General features: G+C 33.4%; 1 protein-coding gene and 1 pseudogene across 1 annotated transcript; one reads left to right on the top strand and one right to left on the bottom strand.

Annotated features, from left to right (window-relative positions):
* Positions 1 to 1502: 1502 nt before the first annotated feature.
* On the top strand, positions 1503 to 5898 carry LOC133204794 (putative nuclease HARBI1; annotated as a pseudogene).
* Positions 5899 to 6080: 182 nt separating this feature from the next.
* On the bottom strand, positions 6081 to 9469 carry LOC133204793 (uncharacterized). Its single transcript, XM_061340542.1, has 5 exons — positions 9261 to 9469; positions 7363 to 7431; positions 7139 to 7281; positions 6462 to 6581; positions 6081 to 6340 (listed from the first exon to the last, which is right to left on the bottom strand). The coding sequence occupies exons 1-5, from the start codon at positions 9467 to 9469 to the stop codon at positions 6081 to 6083; spliced, it is 801 nt and encodes a 266-aa protein (XP_061196526.1).
* Between the last annotated feature and the right edge of the window lie 3127 nt (positions 9470 to 12596).

Below are 12596 nucleotides of genomic sequence, written 5' to 3'. Positions count from 1 at the left end.
GATACATTTATTTATTTATTTATTTTTTTTTTTTTTTAATAATTATGTAAAGTGTATACTTAAACTTAAGACTTAAACTTGTAAGCATTGCTAACTTCTACTAATTTAATACAAACAGATGTACTGTGAAATGTACTTACTACATTCTGACTGTAAGATATTTCGATACATTTATTTTTTGTTTTGTTTTGTTTTGTTGTTTTTTGGTTTTTTTTAATAATTATGTAAAGTGTATACTTGAACTGAAAAATATTTTTAAGTATGTTTCAAGATCTATAGAAAAATACAAGTACTTGATAATATTAAAGGGTATTATTTTCTGTAGATAGGTATATAAATGCATGCTGTTCATATTGGCCCATTTCTCAATTTGAAATAATAATGAGTTCTCAAACAAATTCCAAATCAATATAATTAGTATTTAATGTAAATTAAAATAGTTTTTGAATTTTTTGTCCTTTTTTGGTTGTGTTTGAGGGGGTGTGTGTGTGTGTGATAAATGGTTAAATCAAGTAATTTGTAGTACGGGGTCCCTTTAGAGTCTTAAAAAACCTTACTCTAAGAGAAAAGTTGTTTGATTAATGAACATATTTATTTAGTCATAGGAAATTAGAGTTCACAGTCATTTTTCAGCTTAGCTTATTATGTACACACAGAAAAGGGGGGGGGGATTTGCCCGATTCAAGCTTACTTCCTTTCTGCTGTATCAATTTTCCATTACGTAAACAGGCTTGATATAATTTCGTTCAACAAACAAACATTCATAAGTATGTCATTACATTATTATGTCTAAGATTTATTATTTCAATTTTTTTAATTCCCCCCCCCCCATTGTATGGTCGTATCAGTTTTGTAAAATTCATAGCACTGAGAATCCTGCAATCTCCCCTCCAAACTGGCTCTGTGCTATTTTTAATACTTAATTTACATACACACACATGTTAAAGTGTGTATAAGTATTCATATATAATATATATAATGGATCTTAATTCATTGTAATTATATAACAGTATGTTTTCTTATACTACATTTTATGTTAAACACAAAAATGCTTACCACTGTGTGTAGTTCTTTTTTTCAAAGGTCATCTCTTTTTTTTCTTTCAAAAACTTCGCGCAATACTAACTGTATTACAATTTGCAATTCAAATTATCCGCCCAGAATTCTCGGATTTTTTCGATAACCTATGAAAGTCAACGACGATCGAATTGTCTAAAACCGGTGAAACCTTCAACTTCCGGCCGAGGAGACTTGGTTTTCAGAGAAATGTTAGAAAACGCGTGAATGCGACGAATGTACTGCAAGATTCAACCTGATTTGATTTTATTTTAATAAATGACATCTTCCGATGCCTGAGAAAAACCCGACTGGGGCGAGAAATTATCGCTATTAGTCAGAAAGTGCCCCTAAGGGGAATCCAACATGGAGGCTAATTTCATGCCTTGTTATGTTTATAGTATAGTAGGTATATATTTTTTTAACAATTAAGATGGGGAGTGCCTATGAGTGGGGCATACCACGAGCTTATAGGCGACAGTATGCATGTATCTGAGTCCACTGTTGGGTGATGCAATCTGTGACAGATGCAATCCTTGGTATTCGATCGCAATTTTATCAGCTTCCCCAGAGATGAAAAGGCACGGCATACAAAACAAGAATTCATCAAAATAGCTGGTACAGTACCGACCAGACACAACCTAACACTAGAGCGAACCCAAAGCGCACCCCGGGTTCGCTTTCTGGGTTCGCTCGGGGTCCGCTACGGGTCCGCTTTCAGAAATTTTGGGTGCGCTCTGGGTTCGCTCTGCGTTCGCTCGGGGTCAGCTCTGGGTCCGCTAGAGCGAACCCGGCGTTCGCTTTCTGGGTTCGCTTTGCGCACTCAAGCGTGAAGCGGACCCCGCTTTAATCTTGCCGCCAGTAAGCTCCGCCCCTTGTTTATTCCAAATACAGTAGTGAAATCGATCATTGTTGTTTTTGTGGCGATCGATACATGTGCATGTACAGTGGCTGCCACGTTATTGTTGACAACAAAAAAAGAACGATCACGTTACACGAACAATTCCGCACGATTAAACCTGTTACACGAACGATCCTTCACACACACGATTTTTCACATTAAACGATCATTCACGATTGTTAATGCTAATGCATGCTTTTTTGAACAAAATAGATAAATATATTTAGGAGTGGATATTTTTTCTTTTAAAAAAGCTTAATTAATAAATATTTTAGATTAGAAATATTTACTGCAGCAATTCATCGACTTCGGAAAACTAAAAATAAATAAATAAATAAATATTTTTGAAACAACATGTAAATAAGACTTAATACATGTAGGTATTTTAAATTACAAATAATTATTTATTTAATTCTCCGACATATATAGAATATTTTTTTTTTCTTTTTGATACGTAAAGATGTAATTAATTTATGATCGAATGCGGCATGTTCTAGTTTTGATTCAATCGGATTTTATGATATGCAGTATGGGGGTAAAAGATTTTTAAAAGTGGTCTAAAAAACGAAGGAAAACTACATCCATCTTTCTATTTATGAATTTAAAAATCAGCCTTTTTTAAAATTCATTCATCTGCAGAAATAATAATAAGTATCAGGGATAAAAAAAGTAACCCCGACAATCATGTCGTGTGCATTTGCCGACCAAATATTTCAGTAAGTATAGAGAATTATTAAGTTGTTTGTAAAAATATACATTTTTTATGTATTGATATTAAAATATCATGACCATAATTAGCAGTTAACGGGGCCTATCATCAGAGAAAAAAAAATCGTTAAACATCTTAAATACGCTTTATCATTAAAAGTTACGCTATTTTAAAAGAATACAATACTGTACGACTTATTATATTGCTTATTTACTACTGATAATTAGTTCGTTCAATAATGTACATGTAAATCGCGCTTCAGTTTTTTTTTTTATTTCAGTTAGAAAAAAAACAAACAAACTAACTAAATCAAGCTTTACATTATTCCTTTGTGGAAGATAAATCAAAATAATACTATAGTAGTTTACTATTGTGCATAATGCAAATGTGCATTTATGCTCTTCTTATTTTTTTTTCAATTAAGAAGGTCAATAATTTTGATGTTGATCTGGATTTAAATAAGAAAAAAATGTAAATCAGAATTATAAAAATGAAATAATTGAATGAAAGCATGTACATATACATAATCTTGTGCAGTATCTTGAGATGATGAAATGCTTAATTTATCAAAAACCATTTTTTTTAGTATTTTTTTAGTAACAATTGTGATAACCATTATTTTCTTTTATACATTAAAGAACGTTTTGTCTGGTAAATTTACGCAATGTAAATTAATGGATTTTAAAAAATAAAAAATTAAGAAAATAATTGTGTAAATATAACATGCTACCTGGATAATTGAAATATGAATATGATTTTTTTTTAATCATGTTAATAATAATTTCACACTGTACATTAATACGCTTTGCTTGTACAATGTTTTATTACATCGAATGACAAACTGACATGCTGATCGATCGACGCGCTGATTGGTTAACACGTCTTACCGCTAATCCTGATTGACAGCTCTGTTATGCAACACCGAACGCGCGTTCGCTTTCTGGGTTCGCTACTGAATTTGGGGTTCGCTTTCGGTGTTCGCTCTGGGTCCGCTGCGGGTTCGCTCGGGGTGCGCTCCGGGTTCGCTCGGGGTCAGCTATAGTGAACCCCAAGCGAACCCGAAGCGAACCCAGAGAGCGAACCCGGGGTGCGCTTTGGGTTCGCTTTCTGTTAGGTTGTGTCTGGTCGGTACTGTATGTTCGTTACTTGTTTGTTTTTCTTTTCTACTTTCTTTTTAGAATCTACAATGAGTAACTCGTTCTCCGGAAACGTCGTCTATATCATGCAGAGTATTATTCGGTTGAACCCCCCCCCCCCTTTTTAAAAAATATGCTTGTTTACAAGTATTAATTTTTCTAAAAAGATTGTCTGACATGATCCAATTAATTATTATGCGCAGAATCAAGAAAAGTTATACCCAACATGATGTACATGAATCTGAGTCCATATCCTTTGCTAAGATCAAGAAAATTTAATGCCAATGTCATCAACAAGAAATAAACTCGGACTTGAATGTATTCTATATAAACGACACAGTTGTAATAAATCCATTTTTTTTTTGGCATCTGACAGTCAAAAGAAAAAAAAAGTCACATTTTTGTTCTCTTTTCTCTCCTCTTTTGCGGGAGGGGGGGGGGGTTGTCGGTCAAATTAAAAATTAGTTAAATAGAAAAATATTGGAACAAAGTTAAGAAATTGTATGTGGATATTTTTGAAATAGCTTGCATAAATATATCATGTATTATTATATATAATATATCATTTTTCTAATAGATGCTTATCGATAATATTTGTATTTTATTTGACCAATGATAGTAAAACTGCAATGACAACTGATGCAAGAATATTTATTATTAATATTTCTTTTTTTTCTATATATAGGTTTCCCAAATGCCCTTGGGTGTGTAGATGGCACTTTCGTTAGAATTATGGCTCCCTCTAATAATGAACAGGATTTCGTTAACAGAAAAGGCTATCATCGCTGAATGTACAGGTCAGTATTTTTAAGATTAATTAATTAAGCGATAATTTTATTTTTGGGACATTTAATTCTCAATTATAACTTAAAGTGAAAAGTGCCCCCTTCGTCATAATTATAGTCATGGATTGAATACTAAAATACATCCTAAAGTCTGGAATATCTGTATGCTATGGCCTTTTTTGCTTGTAAAAGTTGCAACTAAGTTGGGGCTTACAATTCTTCGACCCAGCCTCCGTCCTCCTTTTATGCTTACTTTTTTATTTATTTAATTGCTATGATTAGATGGTTTGTGATGCCAAGTTCCGCTTTACAAGCATTTGTGCCAACTGGCCTGGCAGCGTACACGACAGTCGGATCTGGCGGGAATCTGCACTTTGCCAACATTTTGAGAGAGGTTTAAAAACATTTCTGTTCGTTGTTTTAATGATAGTTTGGTATAGATAAGTTTTCAACATGTAAAAAATCTAAAAACCCTGTAAGTAATTTTAAAAAAACTTTCACATGCAGGTGAACATAATGGATTTTTACTGGGTGATTCTGGATACCCCTGCAGTCGGTTTTTGATGAAACCATACCTTAACCCCCAAACCGATGCACATCAAAGATTCAACGCCTCCTTATGCCGAACGAGAGTGCTCATCGAACAGAGCTTTGGTATTCTTAAACGACGGTATTCGTGTCTGCAAGGAACTGTGAGGCAAGAAAATTTGCAAAATTCTTCATAAATATAATGCTAATATAAAGTACCTGAAAATTAATATCTAAATTACACCAAATAGAACGACCCCAGAACAGGCAGTGTTTTATGTAGTTGCCTGTGTCATTCTTCACAACTTGGGAATCCAGACTGGGGATGTGATGGACGGTAAAGACCAGCCAGCAGAAGCATTCAACCCCCACGCTCATCTTGTTGCATGCAACTCTCAAGAGGGCAGTCAGATGAGGGATTCAATGCACACACATATTTTGCGTAGAAGTACGCAGGCACGTAAGAAAGATGTTCAGTTTCTGAGACGGGGGGGGGGGGGGGGGGCAAACAAACAGAAACCCCTGGACAATCATGAGGGAGCACAATTGTAAATTAGCAACTGGGGTTGTTCTGTAGAAATATATACTGGCAAAATTATTGAAGGGGGGATGCATATCATCCCTCCACCCCTTTTCCCGGTTGATACGGGACTATACGCAGATCTCAATGCATTTAAGAGTTGATGTAGTGTGTTTGACATAAATTATGAAAAACGATGACACTAAGATTAAATTTCTTTTTCAGGTCATGCAAGTCATCCAAAGAATACCAGCTTAATTTGAAAATATGATAAAAACAAACACTTGTCACGTGAAATAATAACTGGTTGGACAAAAATAAATAAGTTTGATAATTTTACTGCTACATGCATTATTATATTTGTTGGTATGCTGCCCAGATAATCTTGAATCAAAAGTTTACGATCCCCAACAACTCGTTGAAAGGAGACTAGAGATTTGAAAAACTATATGCATGCTGGATTCAACAGACATTCCGGAAATTCAGAATTAAGTTTGCATATTAAATAAGACTTCTTCATTTCAAGAAATTTAATTTCATTTTGCAATTTCTTTTCCTCTGTTTCCAATTTCTTTTGTTCTATTCCAAGCTTCTTCGTTTCTTCCATCAATTTCTCATTTTCCAGTTTCAGATTTTCAATTTCCAACTCCTCAAGGATATCTCTATGTTCCCTCTTTTTCTTCCTTTTTTCCGTAGAACGTCTCCCTGTGTATAAATACATGTATATAATAAAACCTACATATATTTTTTTCCTTTACTGTCTATTTATTTTATTTTTGTATTTTCATTTTTGTAATAAACTCATCATCCTAAATAGTTTGTTTACCATTAGATGAACTTGAGGCATCGCCGCCCGCACCTCCCTCATCACAAACGACGCCTGTCACTGCTGTTGAAGCGGAACTTTGACAAATCCCTTCTTGCTGGTTAGAAAATATAAATGGTTCTACAAGTCAAATCAGAATTATGAAAAATTTTCTCTTGAAAAATAGAAAAGAAAAAAAATGAGGTCAGAAGGAACGAAGAATAAGTGGACATAACTTTTTGCCGTAATCATTCCCTTAAGTGCACAAAAAAAATATAGGAAACAGATAGCTATCACATATCATTATAACTTTAATAAACTAAAGATATATGAGCTATCACATATCATTACAACTTTTATAAACTAAAGATATACGCGTATAAGGTAAGTTTTTTTTTTAAATTCTAAATAATGAAATAATGTTCTTTTTAAAAACGGGAGCCGTCATTAAAAACTTAAGCATATTTACTATGAACATGGAAGAATTAATTATATTGCATACTTAATTAAATTAAAGATTAGATAAAACACTATTTTGATGTATACATTCTTTTAAAACTATATGACAGAGACGCAAATAATCGTCCATTGCTTTCTCATTAACTTCTCACCTAAACTTCGCATACACCAATACCAACAGTTACTTTGAAGTACAGAACAACCCGGTTTTGCGGGATGCGATAAAACATAATTATTACCATCTGAATCGATCCCACCGATCAACCCTACAATGTTCGGACGCGTATCCATGGCCTGGTAAAGGACCTCCTCAGCTTGGGTCATTGGTGCCGGTGGTAGACCTCCTCCTGTCTTCGGGCGACGAATTCCATCAATTTTATTTATCTTTGGCTACAATTTAAATAGTTTTTTTTTTATTTCTCTCAAAATCATCGACTTAAATGTTGAATAGTTAATAAGGTATTTACCTCTCTGTTTTATGTAATCATATTTTTTTGAAATTGAATCTGATGTTCTTTCATTTCTGAATTGTCTGTAATAATTTAAAAAAAACCATTTAAATATATAATGAAGCGGTACATGTAGATCAACGTACATTGATTATTATTGGGAATATTTTCCCCCTCCTTTTTTCTATATTTTGTTAATTACTTATCCGTTTAAGAACACTTAACACTACAAGTATACATTTTTTTCAATATCATTATCAATATAGGATGCCAGTCATTTACCATTGGCGACAACAAGGTCTTGATGTACAAAAATCAATGTTCCTTTCTAGAACGGGGCAAATATGTGCAAAGGTTTTAAAATCACTTACCTTGGCCTAATAAAATATTAAGAACGTTTGAAGGATTAAAAAATGAGTAAGCAATATAGATTTAAGTTAATTTAAGTTTTAGAAGGGCAGATCATTCTAATGGAATGAAAATATTCACGCAATAGGAATTATATAGTGTTCAGTGTTGTTGTCTAATATACATGTAGTTAATGCCGGTGCAATTCTACGGAAACCGTTTGGTGCCAGGTAGAAAAAATATTTTATCCGGCGGCAGCGACATAAATAACTGGCGGCGGCCAGATAAAAAAAATTTGGCGGCCGCCACATAAATAACTGGCGACCGCCAGAAAGTTAACTGGCGGCCGCCAAATAATTATCTGACGGCCGCCAGAAATTGTATGGCGCCGCCAAATAATTTTCTGGCGGCCGCCAGTTATTTTTAGATAAAATATTTTTCTACCTGGCACTTACCGGCTTCCGTACAATTCAGCATACATGTACATCGATATGGGACAAATGAAATCGAATCCATTGCAGGCGTGGATCCACGGTTTTGCGGTAGAGTAAGCGCTATTAGATGGTAAGGAGTGTAGGTGCCCATGGGGGCCCAGAGGTGATCGAAGCCTATCATAAGTTTATGAGAATTTGTCATTCTCGGACCATATTTTGACACATAAATGAATGTAATGTAACCTGAATTATTCCGATGTTTGGCAGTTAAAACCTTTGTTTTGATTTAGTCGGGGAGGGGGGAGGCATCGCTTGGATCACCGCTTACTTACTTAAAAAGTGAAAAAATTATTGATCTTTCTCTGAAAGAGATATTTTAGTATACTAATATATTTATACCAGCAAGGTTCCTATGATATAGGAAATAAGAAATATAATTTTAAAAATTACATGGAATTAATGTGATGCTTGTTTGGTGTTTTGATTTTTTTTTAAATTCAAGTCAGAGTTAATTTTTTTATTGGGTTGCACTGAAAGCGAAATAAGTTATATCAACCAACTGAAATTTGATACTTTGCACTTAATCTTTTCCCTATCTTAAAGAGTTCTTTATGTAAATGACATACTGTAAAATCGATTTAAAGAAACATATATGAGAAGCATCACCCTTTCAAGTTTTAACTTTCAGAATTAAGTTCGAGGAATAAAAAAAATTGGCGGTTTGGTCTTACAGACTAGAGATATTGATTATTTTCAATCAGTCATAGGCCTATAACACAGAGTAACTTTCGTTGAAACATTAATACTGCATGCACATGTAAACAATGATATTAAACAACTGATGAAAAAGCAATATTACGCAGGAAGAATGTATTCATTAAGTACGATGTATATGTTAAATTTATTTTATATGTTGATTTAAGTTTAGGTCTCAATCGGGTTCACAAAAGAAATTAAAAACTTCATGTAAAAAAAATAGATAAGGTTAGCGTTAAATTTTGGTGTAGGACTGAAATAAACGAGGATAAATTTTGTGTATACACCTGCTACTAAGGGAGATAATACTGCGAGTCGTCTGGCTACCCAAGAGCTACTCGGGTAAGTTGAATGTTATATCTTAGAATACTTACAGATTGAGTGTGTCCGTAATTGACTGCCACGTCTCTTCCTTTATTTTGCTATGTTTCCCCTTTACACCTGCCCCTTTTATTTTGCCAAATAACTGCTCCTCAAACTTTAACACCTCTTCTATTAATACAATCTCCTCCACGGAGGACCAGTTAGCACCCCTCTTTCTTTTTGCCGAAGATATTAAATTTTCTATCTCGTTTTCAGCCATTGTACAGAAACACAAACACAGACGACAAAATTTTATTGCTTAAAATCATTACGTAAAAAAATCTGCGAAATCGCACGAAATTTTCCGAGTACGTACTCAGCTGAGTTAAGTGTAAATTTTCAGCCTCAACTGAGGTATTCCTCAAACCGCTTGGTGGCGGCGAATTGTGGAAAATCTCAGTTGAGGCTACCTCAGTGACTTGAGTTGAGGTTTGAGGCTGAGGAAAATAAAATTTTGGTGACGGCGGGGCCAGCGCACTTAGGAGTCGAGAAGTTTTTGATTCGATCCTCATATGGAGCAATTTATTGTTTTTCTTTTTTTATACAATCAATCAAGTGAGTTTTATTTACTGATTTATAAGTTTTAAAAGAGATAAATTTAGGTTCAGTTGCACGGGGAGCAAAAACAATTTTTCAAACCTACTGAAACTTCATTTCATATATCAAACCATATTATCTTGTTAGGTGTTTATTTTTTATGTGAAGTATTACTGTGTTATTGTAGCTATTAAGATAAGTGGACTAAATTATTTCAAATTTGAAAGCTATTTAGATGTAAATCTAGACATTTTCCTATGTGCATAACTTGGTAAAGTCTGTCCACTTCTGGTCAGCCGACCAAATCGTGGACATTTAATCTATAAATGTTACACACGATTCCTGCAAATCGCACGCTAAGTACGTCCATCTTCTTTAAACTGAAATCAGACCAAAACTGTAGGAGAAATAGCATTTTTTAAAAGACAGACGGACGAAAGACACCTTACTTTCGCATGGGGAAATTACATAACTTATTAATACATTGTAAACTAGATTTGATAATTTTTTTTATTTTGTTCTATGGATATGAAGTCTGGACATTCAAATAATGCAGTTTAGAAAGAGTCCGTCTCCAATTTTGTAAACTTTTACACTGTTTTAAACAAGTTTCATATTTTATGGGGACCTTGGTCGATACGTACATGTATATTCTCATTGGAAATTGAAACAAACAAAAAACACATGCTTTCTTACTGGTAAATAATAATTTCTGAAAAAGAAAAAAAATTGAAATTGCAGATTTGTCATATATTGGGTTGACATGTATCATGAATAAAGAAATACGAGGAAAATTGATTGGTTTGAAAATGAAAAAGGTGAAGATAACGAACATGATCCATCTCAATAAAATCTACAATGAATACAAATCAGTGAATAGGGCATAAAAACACGAACCCCCGGATATTTCAGAGGTGAGGTGTCTAGGTCAAGGAGGAGTAAGTATCTCCTGTTGACCTGTCACACCCGCCTTGAACCCTATGTATCGATCAGGTAGACGTAATATTCCGTTGTCAAATTTAGAATAAAAACAAAGGCCTAAAAATTGGTTAGAAAAACAGCAGCCAAAAATAGGACTCAATGATAGGTTATATTTGTTGACAAGGTCATTATAATGCCCATAGAATTTACGAAATGCTGACTAGTAACGAGGTTGTTGAAATCCCTGTTACATGTACATCATTTTATCTGTCAGTAGCTTGCCTATGTTAAAAACATGATCGTACTCAGACCATGCTCTTGAGTATTAAAAATATTTTACACAATTGTGGACATTGTAATCTTTGGCTTGAAAAAAACTCATGCAATACAAATTGATTGAGGACGAAAGATTGATCAATTCAATTAAAGCTGACAATACAAGATACTAGATTTTATTAGTCCGGGCCCTCGAAGGAGCAAAAAAGATTTACAAACATGAAACAAAAGAAAGGAAGAAGATGCAAATGATAGAACAAACCTATCTTAAATATAATGAGCAGTGCTTAATTGTATAATCATTGATAAATGCATCTACAAGAAATATACTGAATATACATATTGTATATGTTATAATAATGTATAGTCAAGTAACTGGAAAGATGCATATATGCATATCAAAGAACAGAAGAGATGATATATTGCCACACATGTACATGCATATACATTCCCAAATATATTTAATTTTTTCAGCTAAGGTAGATTATCACTGAATCTAGCAAGTGATCTTAGGATTTCAGGGTCTTCATTAGTCATGATCCAATGAAATTGATCATTATATGATAGAGACTGAAAATTTTTACATTAATTTTATTATTACAAATATTTATGAGTTCAAGTCTTTGTACAGTAAAATGAGGACATAAAAGGAGAAAATGAATTTCATCCTGAATCTTCTTGTAATCACAAAGGGAACAAATTCGTTCATCTTCAGGTATTTTTTGATATCGTCCAATTTCAATTTTACGCATGTGAGCTGATATTCGTAACCTTGTTATGACTGATCTATGTTAATTGTTCGTTAAAATATCTGGATAGGGTTAAAAACAAAATTTAGTCTTTAGACAGGTGAAGGTAGATAATATACCATTATTCCTGTCTTTTTCCCAGGTAATTTTATAGAAGTTAAGTAATATTCATTTCAAGTTTATTTTAAACTGTGTGAGTGACATACCTAAAACATCACCAAGTTAATTATCAATATGGTTAAGTAAGAAGTTAATACAAGAATACCATGAAGTAATTCCATTTTAGTGTAGTGTTTTGGAACATTTAAAAGCCTCACTAAGTAAGGGAAATTCACCATCTGAATTCTCTGATCTATGCCAATATAACAACATATTTTTAATGATATCAAAGTGTACATTCAATCGTCCTAGCTCAGATCTTACAGCAAAGTTGCTGCTCTTACCATGAACCATTAGTAAATGTTTGTAAAATTTAAGATGCAAACTTTCGCCTTCTAAACTTTGGTATATTTTATAATAATAAAATAAACAGTATAATATAATATACAATATAATCAACTACTCAAACTTTAACCAAAGCATTAGATTATAGAATATTCAAATTGAATCAAATTAATGTTCTATCTCCCCCCCCCCCCCCAAAAAAGACATCCATGTTTTGTAGATTTCGAACTCGCGATCACTGTTTATCAATTGAAAGTGGACGTTGGGTTAATATTTATTCCAAGATTAGGCAGGATTATATGTGCCCATTGTAATCTTAAAGACAATGGGAGGCGAATTTCATTATATACTCAAGTGTAGTTCTCTTCAGAAAGAAAGAACAGAAATTCATTAAAAAAATGCGATCAGTTTTAAACAGAT

This window comes from Saccostrea echinata, unplaced genomic scaffold (assembly GCF_033153115.1).
Source record: "Saccostrea echinata isolate AGI-Se365-2 ecotype Australia unplaced genomic scaffold, CSIRO_AGI_Sech_v1 ptg000054l, whole genome shotgun sequence".
Taxonomy (NCBI): domain Eukaryota; kingdom Metazoa; phylum Mollusca; class Bivalvia; order Ostreida; family Ostreidae; genus Saccostrea; species Saccostrea echinata.
Note: the sequence above shows the minus strand (reverse complement) of the source record. Positions and strands in the feature narration are given on the sequence as shown.